Source organism: Myodes glareolus, chromosome 7, assembly GCF_982192425.1.
Source record: "Myodes glareolus chromosome 7, mMyoGla1.1, whole genome shotgun sequence".
Classification (NCBI taxonomy): domain Eukaryota; kingdom Metazoa; phylum Chordata; class Mammalia; order Rodentia; family Cricetidae; genus Myodes; species Myodes glareolus.
In genome coordinates, this window is record NC_142032.1 from 96,914,082 (window position 1) to 96,928,236 (window position 14,155).

The window sequence follows — 14,155 nt, forward strand, 5'->3', positions numbered from 1 at the left end:
TCCCCTTATCTCTCTCTCTCTCTCTCTCTCTCTCTCTCTCTCTCTCTCTCTCTCACACACACACACACACACACACACAGAGAGAGAGAGAGAGAGAGAGAGAGAGAGAGAGAGTCAAACCACCCCAAGAGTCTCTCTCCTTACTCATCTCCAGAGAAAGTCAGACAATACAGCCAGTCACTTACCCTCTTCAGCCACGAGAAATGCTTGTAAACATCAATATCCCCATCCATGCTGGGTACCCATGTCAGCAGTTAGAGTCCTTGGTTGAGAAAAAGCCCTTTATTCTGGCTGGAGCTCAAGCCTTCTCCTCCTCCCGGCCTCTGCCCCCTCCCCCGCAGGAACAGCAAGCGTGTTCCAGTTTCCCCACTTCCCTGGCCTGTGTCCTATAGCCTTTCTTTCCCTAAACAGGCTCAGATACACAAGACTCAGACTTGATGGTGCTGCTCCAGGGTCCTCCCCCACCGCCCCCACAGAAGGCAGGCAGGCAGGCAGGCAGGCACACAGACACATGGACCCACACAGACCAAGACTGACTTCAGAGTCCTTCAGAGCAATCAAACCTCATCAAAAGGGAAGGCAGGGGTTGTAAACACACGTACACTTGAATGCATACACTCACTCACACATGGGCAATGGGAACTTTCTCAGTGATAATACCAGAGCCTGCCAGAGGGAAACAGTCCGGAAGAAAATGCCTTGTCTGGCTTCTCCTTTCTGGTGTGGCTGGAACTCATTACCGAGAGCCCCCAATTTCCTGTCTCTGCTTCACTCTGCATTTACCCACAGGCTCCCAGCTGCTCTCAGTTTATTTGGGACTAGGGAGACAACTAAAAATAAGCACTACTCCCAGAGGAGCTTGCTGGTTCACACACACACACACACACACACACACACACACACACACACACACCTACCCCTCTCACAGATGGGCCACAGGCTGTGGCCCAACGAAAGCCTGGGTTTCCAAAAAGGACAGATTTAAAACCAGCTCCTGTGCCAATTCTGGGCTCAGAGGTATGCCAGGTCTAGGTAGGCAGTCTGCTGTCCTTGGCGCTGCTGGCACTATCCAGAGATCAACTGCTATAACCTTGAGACCTTTACTACTGGCTCCCTCAGGGAGTACAGCTCTGGGCTGGGAGCCACCACCATTGGGTTCCCTGGAGGCCACCCCAGGGCTTATGGCTTCTGTTCGGTCTCAGGACTGCTTCCTGGCTATCTTCGCCTGTGGAGGACTACCTTACAAAACAGGGAGATGAAGGGCACACTTTCATGTGACATGGGAGTGGCTCCAGGTAAGAAGGAGCCCTGGAAAGCTTGGAGGAGAAGGGAAACGGTGTAGCCCATTGGTGGGTTATATGCTGGTTTCCCAGGGTACCCCTCCAGTACTTCTCGGATGCCATCATTCCTCCTCTCCTCATACTTCGACATCTCCTTTGAGAGGCCCCCAAAACAGCTTTTCTCCCTGGCCCAACCCTTACTGTGTGGCCTTTGGCTATGATGATTATGGAAGTGATCTTTGATGTGGGTGCAGTGGGGATGGCGGTTACATGCAAAGGCTCTGCACTCAGCTGTCTGCTGTGAATGACTTACAGACGCACATCATGTGATTTCTGGGCCTTTCTGTGTCTTTCCTGGAAATCCCAGCAGGAAGAGAACACTCCACTGGGTGTCAACAGCCCCCTCAACGTGGCATCAATGTTCACCACAGCCCGCGAGCAACACGAGAAAAATAGGGCACAAATAAGGCTGACAGCATAGTCACAGATCAGAGGCCAGGGAGGAGGGCTCAAGCAGGCAGCTGGCATGAAGGGAGGAGTAGATTCCTGCAGACACACCCAGATCAGAGGCCAGAAGGAAAAAAGCAGGCTCACTGCCCTGCTATGAGCTCCAGACTGTACCTCCTCCTGGCCTAGTTCCATGTGGTCTAGGACCCTACATCCCCAGCCCAATGCTGTTTTCCCTGCCCAAACCTCAGTGCAATGTGAGAAGAGTACAGGAGAGGGAGGACTTGTCCAGAAAATATTTATTGTCTAGGAACCTGAGAAAGTCAAATGAAGAAACTCATTCAGTAAGCAAACACTTGCCCTGCACCAAGACAAATGAAATGTACTTCCTGCCCTGAGTAGATAATTCTTCCACAGTATGCAATAAAGGTGTGCCGAGTCTGGAGAGCTGATCTGGAGGCAGAGTCGCAATCCCTGAGGTGAGGATAAGGGAAACTCACCCTTTCCACAGAGGAGTTCAGTGCCTGCCTTTACTTCTGCTAGAAGAGTCGGGAATGAAGTGGTACGAAGTTACTTCTCATCAAACTACAGGCCTAAACCCAGGAGAGGTGGCTCAGATGAATCAGGGTGAAAGCATCCCTTGACAACCAACTCTTCCTCAGCATCTTCCTGGTACATCCCAAGTCCTCCATTGCTGGATAGAGCTTTCCTCCCCAGACCCTAGGGATTTTCAGCCCACAGTAAACTGCACCTGATGGTGGATAAGGCTCTACTGCACCAGGCTGTGGAAGTGCACCTTATTTCTGACTCATTTCTTTTAATATTCACGCCCAACATGATTCTTGCTACACAGAAGAGATTTAAGCATTCTCGGAATGAAAGAGCAAGGCTCAAATACTTAGACAAGCAAAGACTAATGTTCTACTTAAGAGAAAACAAGGGTTTAATGACCTGTTTGCCTAATAGAGGCCAAACCAGAGCCAATATCATCTATTAACTCAACTTGTGGGCGATGGACTAGGGCGGGCGCGGAGAGGAGGAGGAGAGAGGAAAAAGAGAAGGGGAGCTAAATTCTTGCGGCTTTTCCATGCCCTCAAGCAGCAGTTCTTGCCTGAGGCTTCACCTGCTTTGCCACAAACACCAAAGCATGTTCTCCTTCATCGTACTTATTTCACTTCAAACCCCAAATCCACAAGATAACACTCCAAAGAATCTGGAACCGAGATGTGCATGTGGCTGGTAAGAAGAACAGGGATGGGCACAAGTGAGATGCATGAACATAAGAACTTTGGGCATCTACAACTTCAGGAGAGCCCAGGAGTTTGGTCAGAGCCCCCTCAAAGTACTGCAGGTGAATCCCAGCTGTGCCACACCCACCCCAAAGGCCATCCTGGTCAAGAGTGCTTTCAATGAATTAGAGAAGCCCATAAATACATTCTGACAAACAGTACTGACTCCTTCCAGCTACCAGGAGCAACAGGGCAGATCTAGGCACCAACCCACCATTTGCATCCTTAACAGGGATGGGCTATGGTGACAGCTGTAAGGATACCTCCAACCCTCCCATCAGTCAGACACAAGACTGTGCCCAAGCAAACAGGGACCCGAGCTGTGACAAGAGGGTAAGGAGAGGGATGGGTGAGCTCAGGGGAGAAATCCTGACTACAGGCGTGCATTATGGCCACCACTACCACCCACCCATGTCCCTAGAATGCACAAGCTTGGAGAACCCATCTCCACAGTGGGTCAGGACAAGAGACAAACGCTAAATATTTGAAGCCCAGTGGGCCACGCAGCCTTCAATTCTTGACTGCTAATTTTACCATGAAAGTGGTCATAGCTAAATGCTATGGTTTAGCTCAATGCTAAACCAACAAGTGTGACTGAGTTTTGGTAAAACCTTATTTTTGGAAGCAGAAATTTGATTTTTTTTTTAAAAAATCATTTCCACATCATAAAATATTCTTGTGATTTCTCTTCAGTTATTAAAATGTGAAAATCATTCTTAGCTGATCCAAGGGCATAACAAACAGGCAATAGGCCAAATATAGACCAGGGTTCACAAACCTCTGGGTTAGGACTAAGCTTCTCCATCTTGGTTGGAGAGGCTTGTACTGAAACGGACAAACTGAGCAGCAGGGTAGGGATGGAGCCTGTATTTAACTGCACATCACTAACAAGTTTCCAGGGAGATACTCACATGGTTGGTCCGAGGACCACACCTGGAGTAATATAAAATAAGAAACCACTTCCAGAAGTTTCTCATAGAACTTAGGACTGGGAGACTGAATTCTTGTGGCTAGCCTACCAGCCACAGCAGTGCTGAGAGGGCAGAAGGCTCTGGGCAGTGTATATGACAGGCCTTCTTTGCAGGTTGAGGGTAAGTGGATGTCTACATGCTTAGACCTCAAATCATGCTAACCTGGCAACATCCTCTACTACGTCCCCTGGGTCTGAAGCAGGAAATTCAGAGGGCAAGATTTATTTGCCATTCCACCAGTGTTTGTACATTCTTGGTCATTTATAAACACTGGTTTCTGGGGACTGAAACAGTCTCTTTTGGTCAGGTCCTGAAAGGATCCAGATTGCTAGAATTTACTTGCTTAGGGAGGAGGGGGTGGGGGAGCAATAAAAACCCAGGGAGAAAAAAAGTAAAACTGTTAAATCTGCAATAACTGAGAGTCCCTCAAATATGGTCTATTGTGCCAGGAAAATTGTGTTCATAATCCCCCAAGGCACAAGGAGTGTTTCTAGGGCAGCACTAACAGACACCACGTGGCCCAGGAAATGCCTCCTGGAATGTGGAGAGCCATCTCCTGTGACCAGGAGAAGGGAACAAGGGTCAAGGGGCCCTGAGAGGTTTTCTTGCTACTAACAAGGGAAAGGTCAAATCTATGGTCCTGGGCCCAGGACTAGGCAGGACCTGTCTCTCCTTCCACAACCCCATAATGGAGCCTTCCCTGCCAGCTGTTTGTCCACTGGTTTCTAAGGAAAACGAGAAAAGACTCTTGCTTTCAGGTGACCCAGAAAAAACAGAAAACAAAATTCCAGACCATTTTCTCTTACAAAACCTACGATCTGATCACTAGTCCTCGGCCTTTACAGTCTAGCTTTTGTTCCTGACTCCCACCTACTGGTTTCCTGAAGTACTGCACTTGGGTAAAGCACCCTGTGCCTGACCAGGGCCTGCTGAAGGATTGGGGTGGGAGGACACAGATCCTTACCTACTTCGAGAGCTCACTCAACTGTACACTGCACCTGCCATTAGAAGTTAGCTTATGAACAATGCGCCTTTCTTGCTCTACAAAACTAAGTACTCCCCAACCTCTGTGTGTGTGTCTGTCTGTCTGCTGTATGTACACACACACACACACACACACACACACACACACACACTGACAATTGGGCCCAAGATTCCTGCATTCTAAGCATGTACTCTACTATTAAGCTATAAGCCACTGAATGGCATCCCCATATTCTTTTGAAAACCCAAGAGAAAAGGTTTCCCTACAGATCCCCTGCCTGTAGCTCTGTACAATTACAATGTTCAATATAAACATTTTGGTCCTGCTGGAGAACGGTGACAGAGAAATGAATCACGTGGCAAGAAGAACATAGGCTCATGTTTTATAACCCGTGAAACAGCCTTCTTGCTTACCTTTCCTGAATCGCCTCTAGCTTTCCAATGTGGAAAACAGACTTTTCTTCTGTGAAGAATTGCAAACTGAATGTGGCAGGGGGGAAGCTCAAAGCTTTGTGTGAGGAGCTGGAACTGCAGAAGCCACCATCTGTAACAAGGTGTCTGGGAGCTGATACGAGAGGTGGTCAGGCCCTCTCCAAGGCCTGATCTCTTTCTTTGTTGAGAGACTAATTCAAAAGTTATGTGAGGGGGCCTGCATTGACTAGTTAGGATTTCAGAGCTGCACACATACCCTACACGGGGCCTCCCAGCAATCACAGCAGAGGCTGACCATGCAACCAGAGGCTACCCACATGAGACAGGTTTCTGCACTGTTCTTGAGATTCAGACCTCACTTGAGGCTCCCAAAACTGTCTCCACTTTGGAAACTAAAAGACTGGCAGTTCAAAGCAAGTCTGTTGCTCCAACCCCCAGAATAAAACACTATATGAAATGATTATCCAGGGGGGCTGGGATACAGCTCAGCTGGCAGAATGTTTGCCTGGCATACATGAAACCCTGGCATTCCCACCACCACATAACCCTAGCATTAGAGAGGTAGAAGCACGAAGATCAAAATGCTAAGCCAATTCTCAGCTGTGCAGGCTAGCTAGCTCGGCCAGATCCTACAGATGCAGAAACTAAGTTGACATTTCCAATAGAAAACTGAGTCTCAGCGGACAGACGATTGGTCTTTTAAACTTCTTACCTCCTATATCTGCCCTGCCTTGGTTCAGCTTGCTGTCACGTGTCTAGGTTCACTGACCTGGACACTTGCTATATTACAAAGGAAAGTTTGGGCTCCTGGGGTGGTATTTGGGGGTGTACAAGTATTCCAGTTCCAAAGAGAACAGCAGGGCCTTGGAGTCTCTGCCAACTACTGGCCCACAGCCTGCAACCTGGTGCTGCCTTGACTTGCCCTCACCTTGCTTTGCTGTTGCTGGGCTTCCCTGCCCCTTCTCTGACTTCATCTTGAATTTTAGCCAAGGATCTCCTTGGCCCATATCCACAATATCAAACAGCAGGATATACCAGCTGCTGGCAGATGAGGGGTGTGTATACCAGAATGTTGTTAGAGAAACACCCACAGTTATCCCATCTGGAGACTGCTGGCTTTGGGGCTCACATCAGCTCAACACTAGCAAACGGGTCTGCTCCGCTAGTTGAATGCTTGACTCTGGAGAGTAACCTCTTTAGAAGACTCCACACATAGCCAAGCTGACCACAGCAGCAAAATTTTACTCGGTCAACCACACAGGTATGAAGAAGCAGATAAGCCCCTTGCAGACCACACGAAAGTTCTCTTAAGGCACAGTCAAAAGCTGTGGGAGCAGTCCTAGCAGCACCAAGCCTTTCTTGCTTCTGGTACACATCAAGCCTCTAAGGAACATCTCCTTTCTTCACTTCAAAACTGTCTGGTGAGGTTCAGGAGCTCTTACGGGCCCACCCCCTGAGAGGCATCAACCTGTGGCTCAAACTTCCAGTGGGGGTCCTGGCTGCATCTTCCGTGAACACTGACTTCACACTGTCTACCAAACATAAAGAACTACAGTCCTGTCTCCTGAAGGTAACATTTCTGTTGCCTATAGGATGGATGGGAGCATCTCCCTGAATCCTCTCTGCAGGACCTCAGTATGCCTGGGACTCCAAGAAATTCCTTGTACAAAAGCCTTGTCAATCAGCCTTCTACAAGAAGGTCCAGAATTCAGATATGGACTTCAAGGAAATCCAAACCTCTTGCTCCTTGTTTCACTGAGACCCCAGAGACAAATCCCAGTCAGAGAGCTCTGGACATGCCCTTCCAGGCCTGGAGCCCACTTCCCAGTCCATTCATTGCCAAGGTCTAGGACAGAGCTCTAGAAACTTAGAACTCAGCACTGATTAATCTTGGGCAGATCTGTTGCTCTTGGAGGTAATCCTGGCAAAGTCTGGCCAGCAAGCTTTCTGCGGACCATGTTGCTACAGCTGTGCCTCGGCTCTGCCCAAGACCCAGCAGAGAACAAGTCCTACACTCAAACACACCCAGCTGCCCACTCTGATACAGCAGGAGCAGGAATGCCCTCTCCATCTAAGACATAAAGGAAAGGCAGGCCTAGTTCCAGTCCATTAGTCCTCCTCTTAACCAGCAGTCATTCCCTCACTCCCAACTCTGCACTCTAGCAAGTCCCTTTAACTTAGGGATCCGATGGTGTCCGGAGACTAACAACCCCAAAGAACAGCAGTAGGGACCACAGCCCTTCCTCTCTGGCCAGAGTTCACTGATTCTTAGCAAGGGTCATTTGACACAACAATAGCTAATCTACAGCTCTGTTGACGTTTAACATTTGGACCAGGGCACTTTTGGTGCAAACCTGATGACCTGAGGTCAGGCTCCCAGAATCCATAGAAAGGCCAGATGCAGTGTGCAGCTATAATCACCTAAGGAGAGGTGGGGAGGCAGAAGAAAAAGGAGAATCCCTTGTTAGCTCATGGGAGAAAATCCTGGGGTATCCAGTCAGTGACAACCAAGAAAGGTCCTATCTTACGAACAAGACAGATGGTGAAAACCAGCACTCAAGGTTGCTCCCTGACCTCCACATACATGCGACGGAACACACGCACTCTCACACATAAACATGTCCACACGCACTCACAAATAGATATAACTGCTTTAACTTTTACATCTCTATTTCATTGGCACTTAGTATTTTTATGTCCCTAGAGGACATAGCCCCAAAGTTAGTTAGCAAGTCAGTGAGATTCTTTGGGGATTTGAGGTTTTGTTTGGTAGTTTTAATGGAGGGAGGTGCTGGGGATTTAGCTCAGTTGGTGAAGTGCTTGCTAGTATGTACCAGGTCCTGGATCCAATACCCAGCATCACCTAAAACTAGGTGTAGTGGTACACATCCATCATAAGAACCTGTATCAAAAATAAAATATAAAAAGGAAAGACAGGAAAGACTTGTTGGTTAATTAGAAGAGTAAACATTTGTACAGATGTATGTACGTACGTGCATGTGTGTGCGTGCATGCGAGTGTGCATGTTACTTGCCACAGACATTTTGGGATGTCTGTCTAGGGGCCATTCTTTCTTTCACTCTTTTCCTTTCTGACAGCATCCATCCCTGCAAGCCAGGCCTCAGCTCACCTTGGACTACTTATTATAACAAAATGAAGTCAATGGAGGGTGAATTTCTCTTATCTGAAATGCTTGGGACTGGCAGTATTTAGTTGTTTGTGATTTTGCTTTTTTAAAGGGGAATTTTATTATTATTTACACAGAATTTACTGGCTAAGAATCCCTAATCAAGAAAAGAGAAATAAATTTCAAAAACCCTGAATCAAAAATGTTACACAATTGAAACCTTTGGATTTCTTGATGGAGACTACCCAATTTGCTCTTGGTCTAATGCCCTATTATTCCTACTCAGCTTCCCCTGATGCTTCAGTAGCAGGTTGGCCACTGGACCAATGGGAAATCTGCTGGAGAGATTCCGATAAACATCTCTTCCCTTAATCAAAAATAAGGAATAGACATATTGTCCAGAAGAAAGCGGTCAACTCTGAACAGAGCTGTATAGCTGTGTGTACGTGATCATATGGTGCCCGAGCTCCATCAGCCATGGATAGAGGATACAGAAAAGGAAAATCCAGCCTTGAGGGATGCTGGGACAGGAAGATGGGAGGAGCCAGAGCCTTTGAAGTCATTTTTGGCCAATGATTTCCAAGGGGGATGTCCAGCCTCTCTACACTTTTCTAGTGATCTAAACCCTACTGTTGACACTGCTTTGTTGGAGAAAGTACAAAAGATAGTGATGTTATCAGGCAGAGATCAACCATGTCAGGTTAATGTTCCAACAAAATAGGAGCTCTGAGGTACGTGACAATCGTGACTCTCTGCAGGAGAGAACGTGCTAACACACACACACACACACACACACACACACACACACACACACGATGCGCAGCCTGTGTTGAGCAGGAGGCACACGTCAGTCTTGCCTTGTCCCTCAAACTACCTCTCTCATTCCAACTCCCATTCTAACCTACCTAAGAGTCTTAAACACACCACACACAGATACACACACACACACACACACACAACCTGGGTGTGATGGCACACACCTTTAGTCCCAGTTTTCAGGAGGCAGAGCAGGCATACTTGTATGAGTTCAATGCCAGTATGGCCTATATCACAAGTTCCAGGCCAGCGAGGGTTATACAGAGCCTGTCTAAACAAAAAGGAGTCTCAGTGATTAAAGCAATGCTTTTTAAACTTTAACGAATCACTTTAAGATAGTTTAGTGCCTGATCTAAAGCTAACGTTTTTCACAATCTCCTAGCCAAATAGACCAATATCTGTGAGACCAAAATTTGTATAGCAAGTTTTCCAGCAGAAAGAGCACTCTAAAGCACTTGGGGAACTGCCCACTGCTCTGAATTTGGGGGCTGTGCAAGGAAGACCGAGTTTGGAATGTGTATAGAGCCAGAGTGTAAACTGACTTTAGGTCGGTCAGATCTGAAAACAGACAGGTCATTTCTGCTCAGAATCAAACCCTTAACATGCAGCTCTAGTTTCTGGGAATGTTTATGTGAACTTCTGACCCCTGAAAAGTACACCATTCATATGTGGCTAATGGGCATAATTACTCTAGAAGATTTATGAACACAATAGCTTTTAGGGAAATCTGTCTTAAACAGTGGATTCCGCAATCACTGTAAATGATCAGCCCCTAAAAACTGTGCAAATCTGAAAACACATGCTATTTCTCCAAGGAACACATCAGCTGCATTCAGAAAAAAATTATTTTTAATGTACTTCCCCAAAATATTTTAAAAGTTAGATCAACTTTTTTCATGCCACACATTAAAAACTGATGAATTAGAGTGAACTGTCAGATAAAAGGCAAACCATGAACCTCCTGGAGGGAAAGGGATGCCTGGTTACTTGAAGTGAGGTTAAGTCAGGCCTTTGTAGGGTTGCAAGGAAGAGAAGAGACCCAAACAGTTACGAATGAGAGAGTCAACTAAAATCTTCTCAAACCCCGTGGTTTGAAAAGCATGACACTTAAGAAAATATATGTCCAAAAGAAATAAAATAAGGTAACACAAACACACCTATAGAAAATGAAAGCAAGATATAAACACGGGGCAGAACAGCCCTGCCCAAGGGGTTAAGGGGACAGCAAGGTTGTGTGGGAAGAAAATTTAGAACTACTTTCAAGCTTATTCTTTCAAATTCTACATTTGAACACCTTACTTGGACATTAGTAAAATAATTCATGTGATCATGTATATGTAGTTTTTTTTCATGCACGGTATGAGATTAAAAGCTTAGAAACTATAGAAAATACTAATAACCTAATAAAAAGTTTAGCCTTCTCACTAAAGAAAGAAGTGTACAAAAACAACAGTAAAAATTTTCCCTTGTGAAACTGCTAAAGCCATATTTTAATATTGGTGATTATTTCTGATCTTAGGATAATCTGGAATAGACTTTCTTTAATCTTGGTCAAAGGAAATAAAGAAAATAAAATTCTTCTGAAAAGATATTTACAAAAATGTGTCAAAGGCTTAAAATTATTAACATTCTTGAATTATGGTTACCAGGTTTAGCCAACTGCTCAGGACACACCTGATCATCATTATTCACTGCTTATTTAAAGTCAAATTTCACTAGATAGTCTATATTTTAAATGATGACCCTAGTTGATCTCTGCAATTATATTGCTAGAAAATTCTAGAGGCAGAAATGTTTAGTTACTCAGCAATGCTTTCTCATATGGTGATATGGTCAATATTAGAAAGGCTGTCACATAAATGACAGTACAGTCACATAAGATGGCCAAGGGGCACTTCTGTTCATCGTAAACTGCACAGTGAAGAAGAAAGACAGACTGCTGAACTACGGAGATAAGACTCCCATTCAGAAAGAACTGTCAATCACTCTCCTGGCTATGTGATGGAAGGTTCTAGACAAAGCAAAAAGGGAGCCAGCAAAAATCAGGCCCTGGAGACTCATAAAAGAATTCAGAGGACAGAACAGATGTATTTATAAGAACTCCTATGATTACACTGGGCCTACCTGAACAGCCCACGCTGGGCTCCCTATTTTTAAGGTTACTTTATTTGAAACTGTTCTTACTTCCCCTTCACCTTTAAGGTCATAAACATATTCACAGGTTCTGGCCATTGTTGCACAGGCATCTTTGGGAGACCATTATGCTGCCTACTACAGGTACATGACACAGGTACCAGGCAGACAACTTGAGACAGTTGAGAATATTGAACAACACAAATAATGGATGATAATGAGGAACTGCTCAGTGTTGAGGAGAGCATGGGGTGAGAGGCACTGACAGATCCCTCTAGAACAGAAAGGAGGTAGGACATCTGGGATGGAGGCTGGTTAACCATAAATGAAATGATTTATGGATAAGAATGTCTCAACTTCCAAGATCAACCTTTACCTCCCAGGCTTGCACATGTTTTCCAATTCTGATCAGTTCTGCAGGGCTCTAGCATTAAAAGTCTGTGCCTCAGCCCTTTCCAATGGCTACATCCCAGTTGACTTCAATGAGCTAGCACCTTAGCTTACCTACTTTCAGATATTATAAATTCTCCACAGGATGGCCTGCCCATCTCTCTGGAAAAGCAGCTGGATACATTCCATTGCTAATTATATATCCCACAATTCCTTTATCTGGCCACAGACTCACACTTACCAAGCTGTCCTCAAACCATTCCTTTATGTAGGAAGCCGTGGGGCCAGGGATCTGGCTCAGGAGGGCTTCTCTCTCCTGAGGAAGGGCCAACATCTCCAGCGCCAGTCTCAGGTCCTCAATGAGATGGAGCACTGGTATGGAGTTCATGCAGGAGGATGGAGGAGATAGGCCAGACTCACAGTTGCCATCACTAATATCTGTGACTGTTTTAGTGCCTGAAACAAAAAAGAGGAAGAGACCTTGGTAAGAAGAGTGGATGTCACCATCCGTGAACTGATCAAGAGCAAAGACAGTGAGAAGTGGAGGAGAAGGGCTGGAGGATCACTCCTGCTTCACCATGGAAACACAGCAGCAGCATCTTTACTCTCAGCTGGAATGGTAGAAGAGAGACCCATCATGTGGGTACAGCCCACTAAACCTGACATACAAAGCTTGCACATGAAGATACCTGATAAAACACAGTCAGCCCTCACCAGTGCCCAAAATAAATGAGACCCAATTCTTCACCATTTATAAATATATTGGTTTTAAGTCAATGTTGACTGCACCAATGGCCACTCCAAGCTCCTCCCAGTCACTTATGGGTATTCCTCTCCCTGCCATGGCCTGGTCACTGATATTACTAGAACACTATGGAAGTCACTGTGCTAATGCTGGGTCTGGGGCTTAAGAGGATTGACAGCTCCTGCTTTTCCTCTCCCATGCCAATCACCTTATAACAAAGGCCGCCTGCCCTGCAGAGAAGACAGCCCCAACTGCCAGCAGCCATCTCTCTATGGTAGCAGACTTGTGAATGAAGCCATTCCAGATGACATAACACGAGCCGTCCCAATGAACACACCACACAACTATGAAATTATAAAGAAACAAACAGAGTTGATTGGATTTAGTTGAGCACAGTTATGGACAAGGATTACTATACTCATTCTGGTGATGGAGTATAGCAAAACAGAATCTTTCTGGAAGCTCTGATTGGGACACTGCTGTATTAAAACTGTATTAGTTCCTATGCATATCCACAGCCCATCTCCCTGTAACAGACTGCATGGACGCTGAGAACAGAGTCTACACCAGGCATAGCTGAGTTCCCAACACCCACTAGATGCTGAAATGTAACTTATTCAAATGACTGCACACATACTCAAGTAGATAGCTAGAGAGACAGAAATAAGTGCCTGGATTTCCTCAGAGATCTGGGATGCTGGGTCAGTTCCTTCTAATTTAGTATGTCTAAAATAGGGAGGGCTGTTTGTGTCTTTCTACACCCTATCATTCAGCTACAGAAAAGACCAAACTGACCTCACAGAGTCTCACAAAGGAATTCTGGATTTTCAGCTGTAAGAAATACTTCGTAAAATGTAGTTTAAAGTATGAATTGTTTTAGGGCACTTGGATTGTAAAAAGCCAATAAGGTAAGCTACCTAAAGTTAGGACTACCCTGGAAAATGGAAACTGATGGGCCACTATGGGTCTGGCATCTAACTCCTGGTCCCCTTTATACTTTTAGAAGCCACCATGTCCTTGCCAAGCAGTTTGGGAAGGAAAAATCCACACAGAAGGAAACAATTACCACAGAATTTGATTGCCAGTTTGCCTTCTGAAAATGTATGACAGAGGGAATCGTAGGTCACAATTCACAAACAAGTCAGGCTCTGGGGAGCTAGGAAACAGTACAAGTATCCATGCTCTGGTGTGTGCTCAGCCCTCTCTGGCTCCTACACATCCAGTTTAGAGCTGATTGGGAATTGTGCAAGCCAAACCTCAGGGAAGAAAACGACTAGAAGCTCAGCAAGCCCTCCAATCTCCACACAATTGCTCAGCAATCATTCCTCTGCGTTCTGAATGTATAACCCTTTCCTGTTTTTAAATCGTGTGTGTGTGTGTGTGTGTGTGTATGCACGTGCACATGGGCACACATATGAGTATAGCAGTCAGGATAATTTTGGTGTGCTGGTTTTCTCCTTCCACTGTGGGTTCCTGGAATTGAGCTCAGGACATTGGGCTTGCAGAGCAAGAGCTTTTATGCAGGGAGCCATCTGCGTGCC

General features: G+C 45.8%; 1 protein-coding gene across 4 annotated transcripts in view; it reads right to left on the minus strand.

Moving 5' to 3' along the window:
* Positions 1-14,155, minus strand: part of Ppfibp2 (PPFIB scaffold protein 2) — a 156,139-nt gene that overhangs the window by 80,587 nt on the left and 61,397 nt on the right. For 3 of the 4 annotated variants that reach the window (XM_087908585.1, XM_087908586.1, XM_087908587.1), the window contains exon 3: positions 12,111-12,325. In XM_087908585.1, coding sequence (XP_087764711.1) covers positions 12,111-12,325 — 215 coding nt within the window. Of the gene's footprint in view, positions 1-185; positions 342-12,110; positions 12,326-14,155 lie in introns of those variants that run through there. The other variant, XM_048426537.3, reaches the window with a different exon arrangement.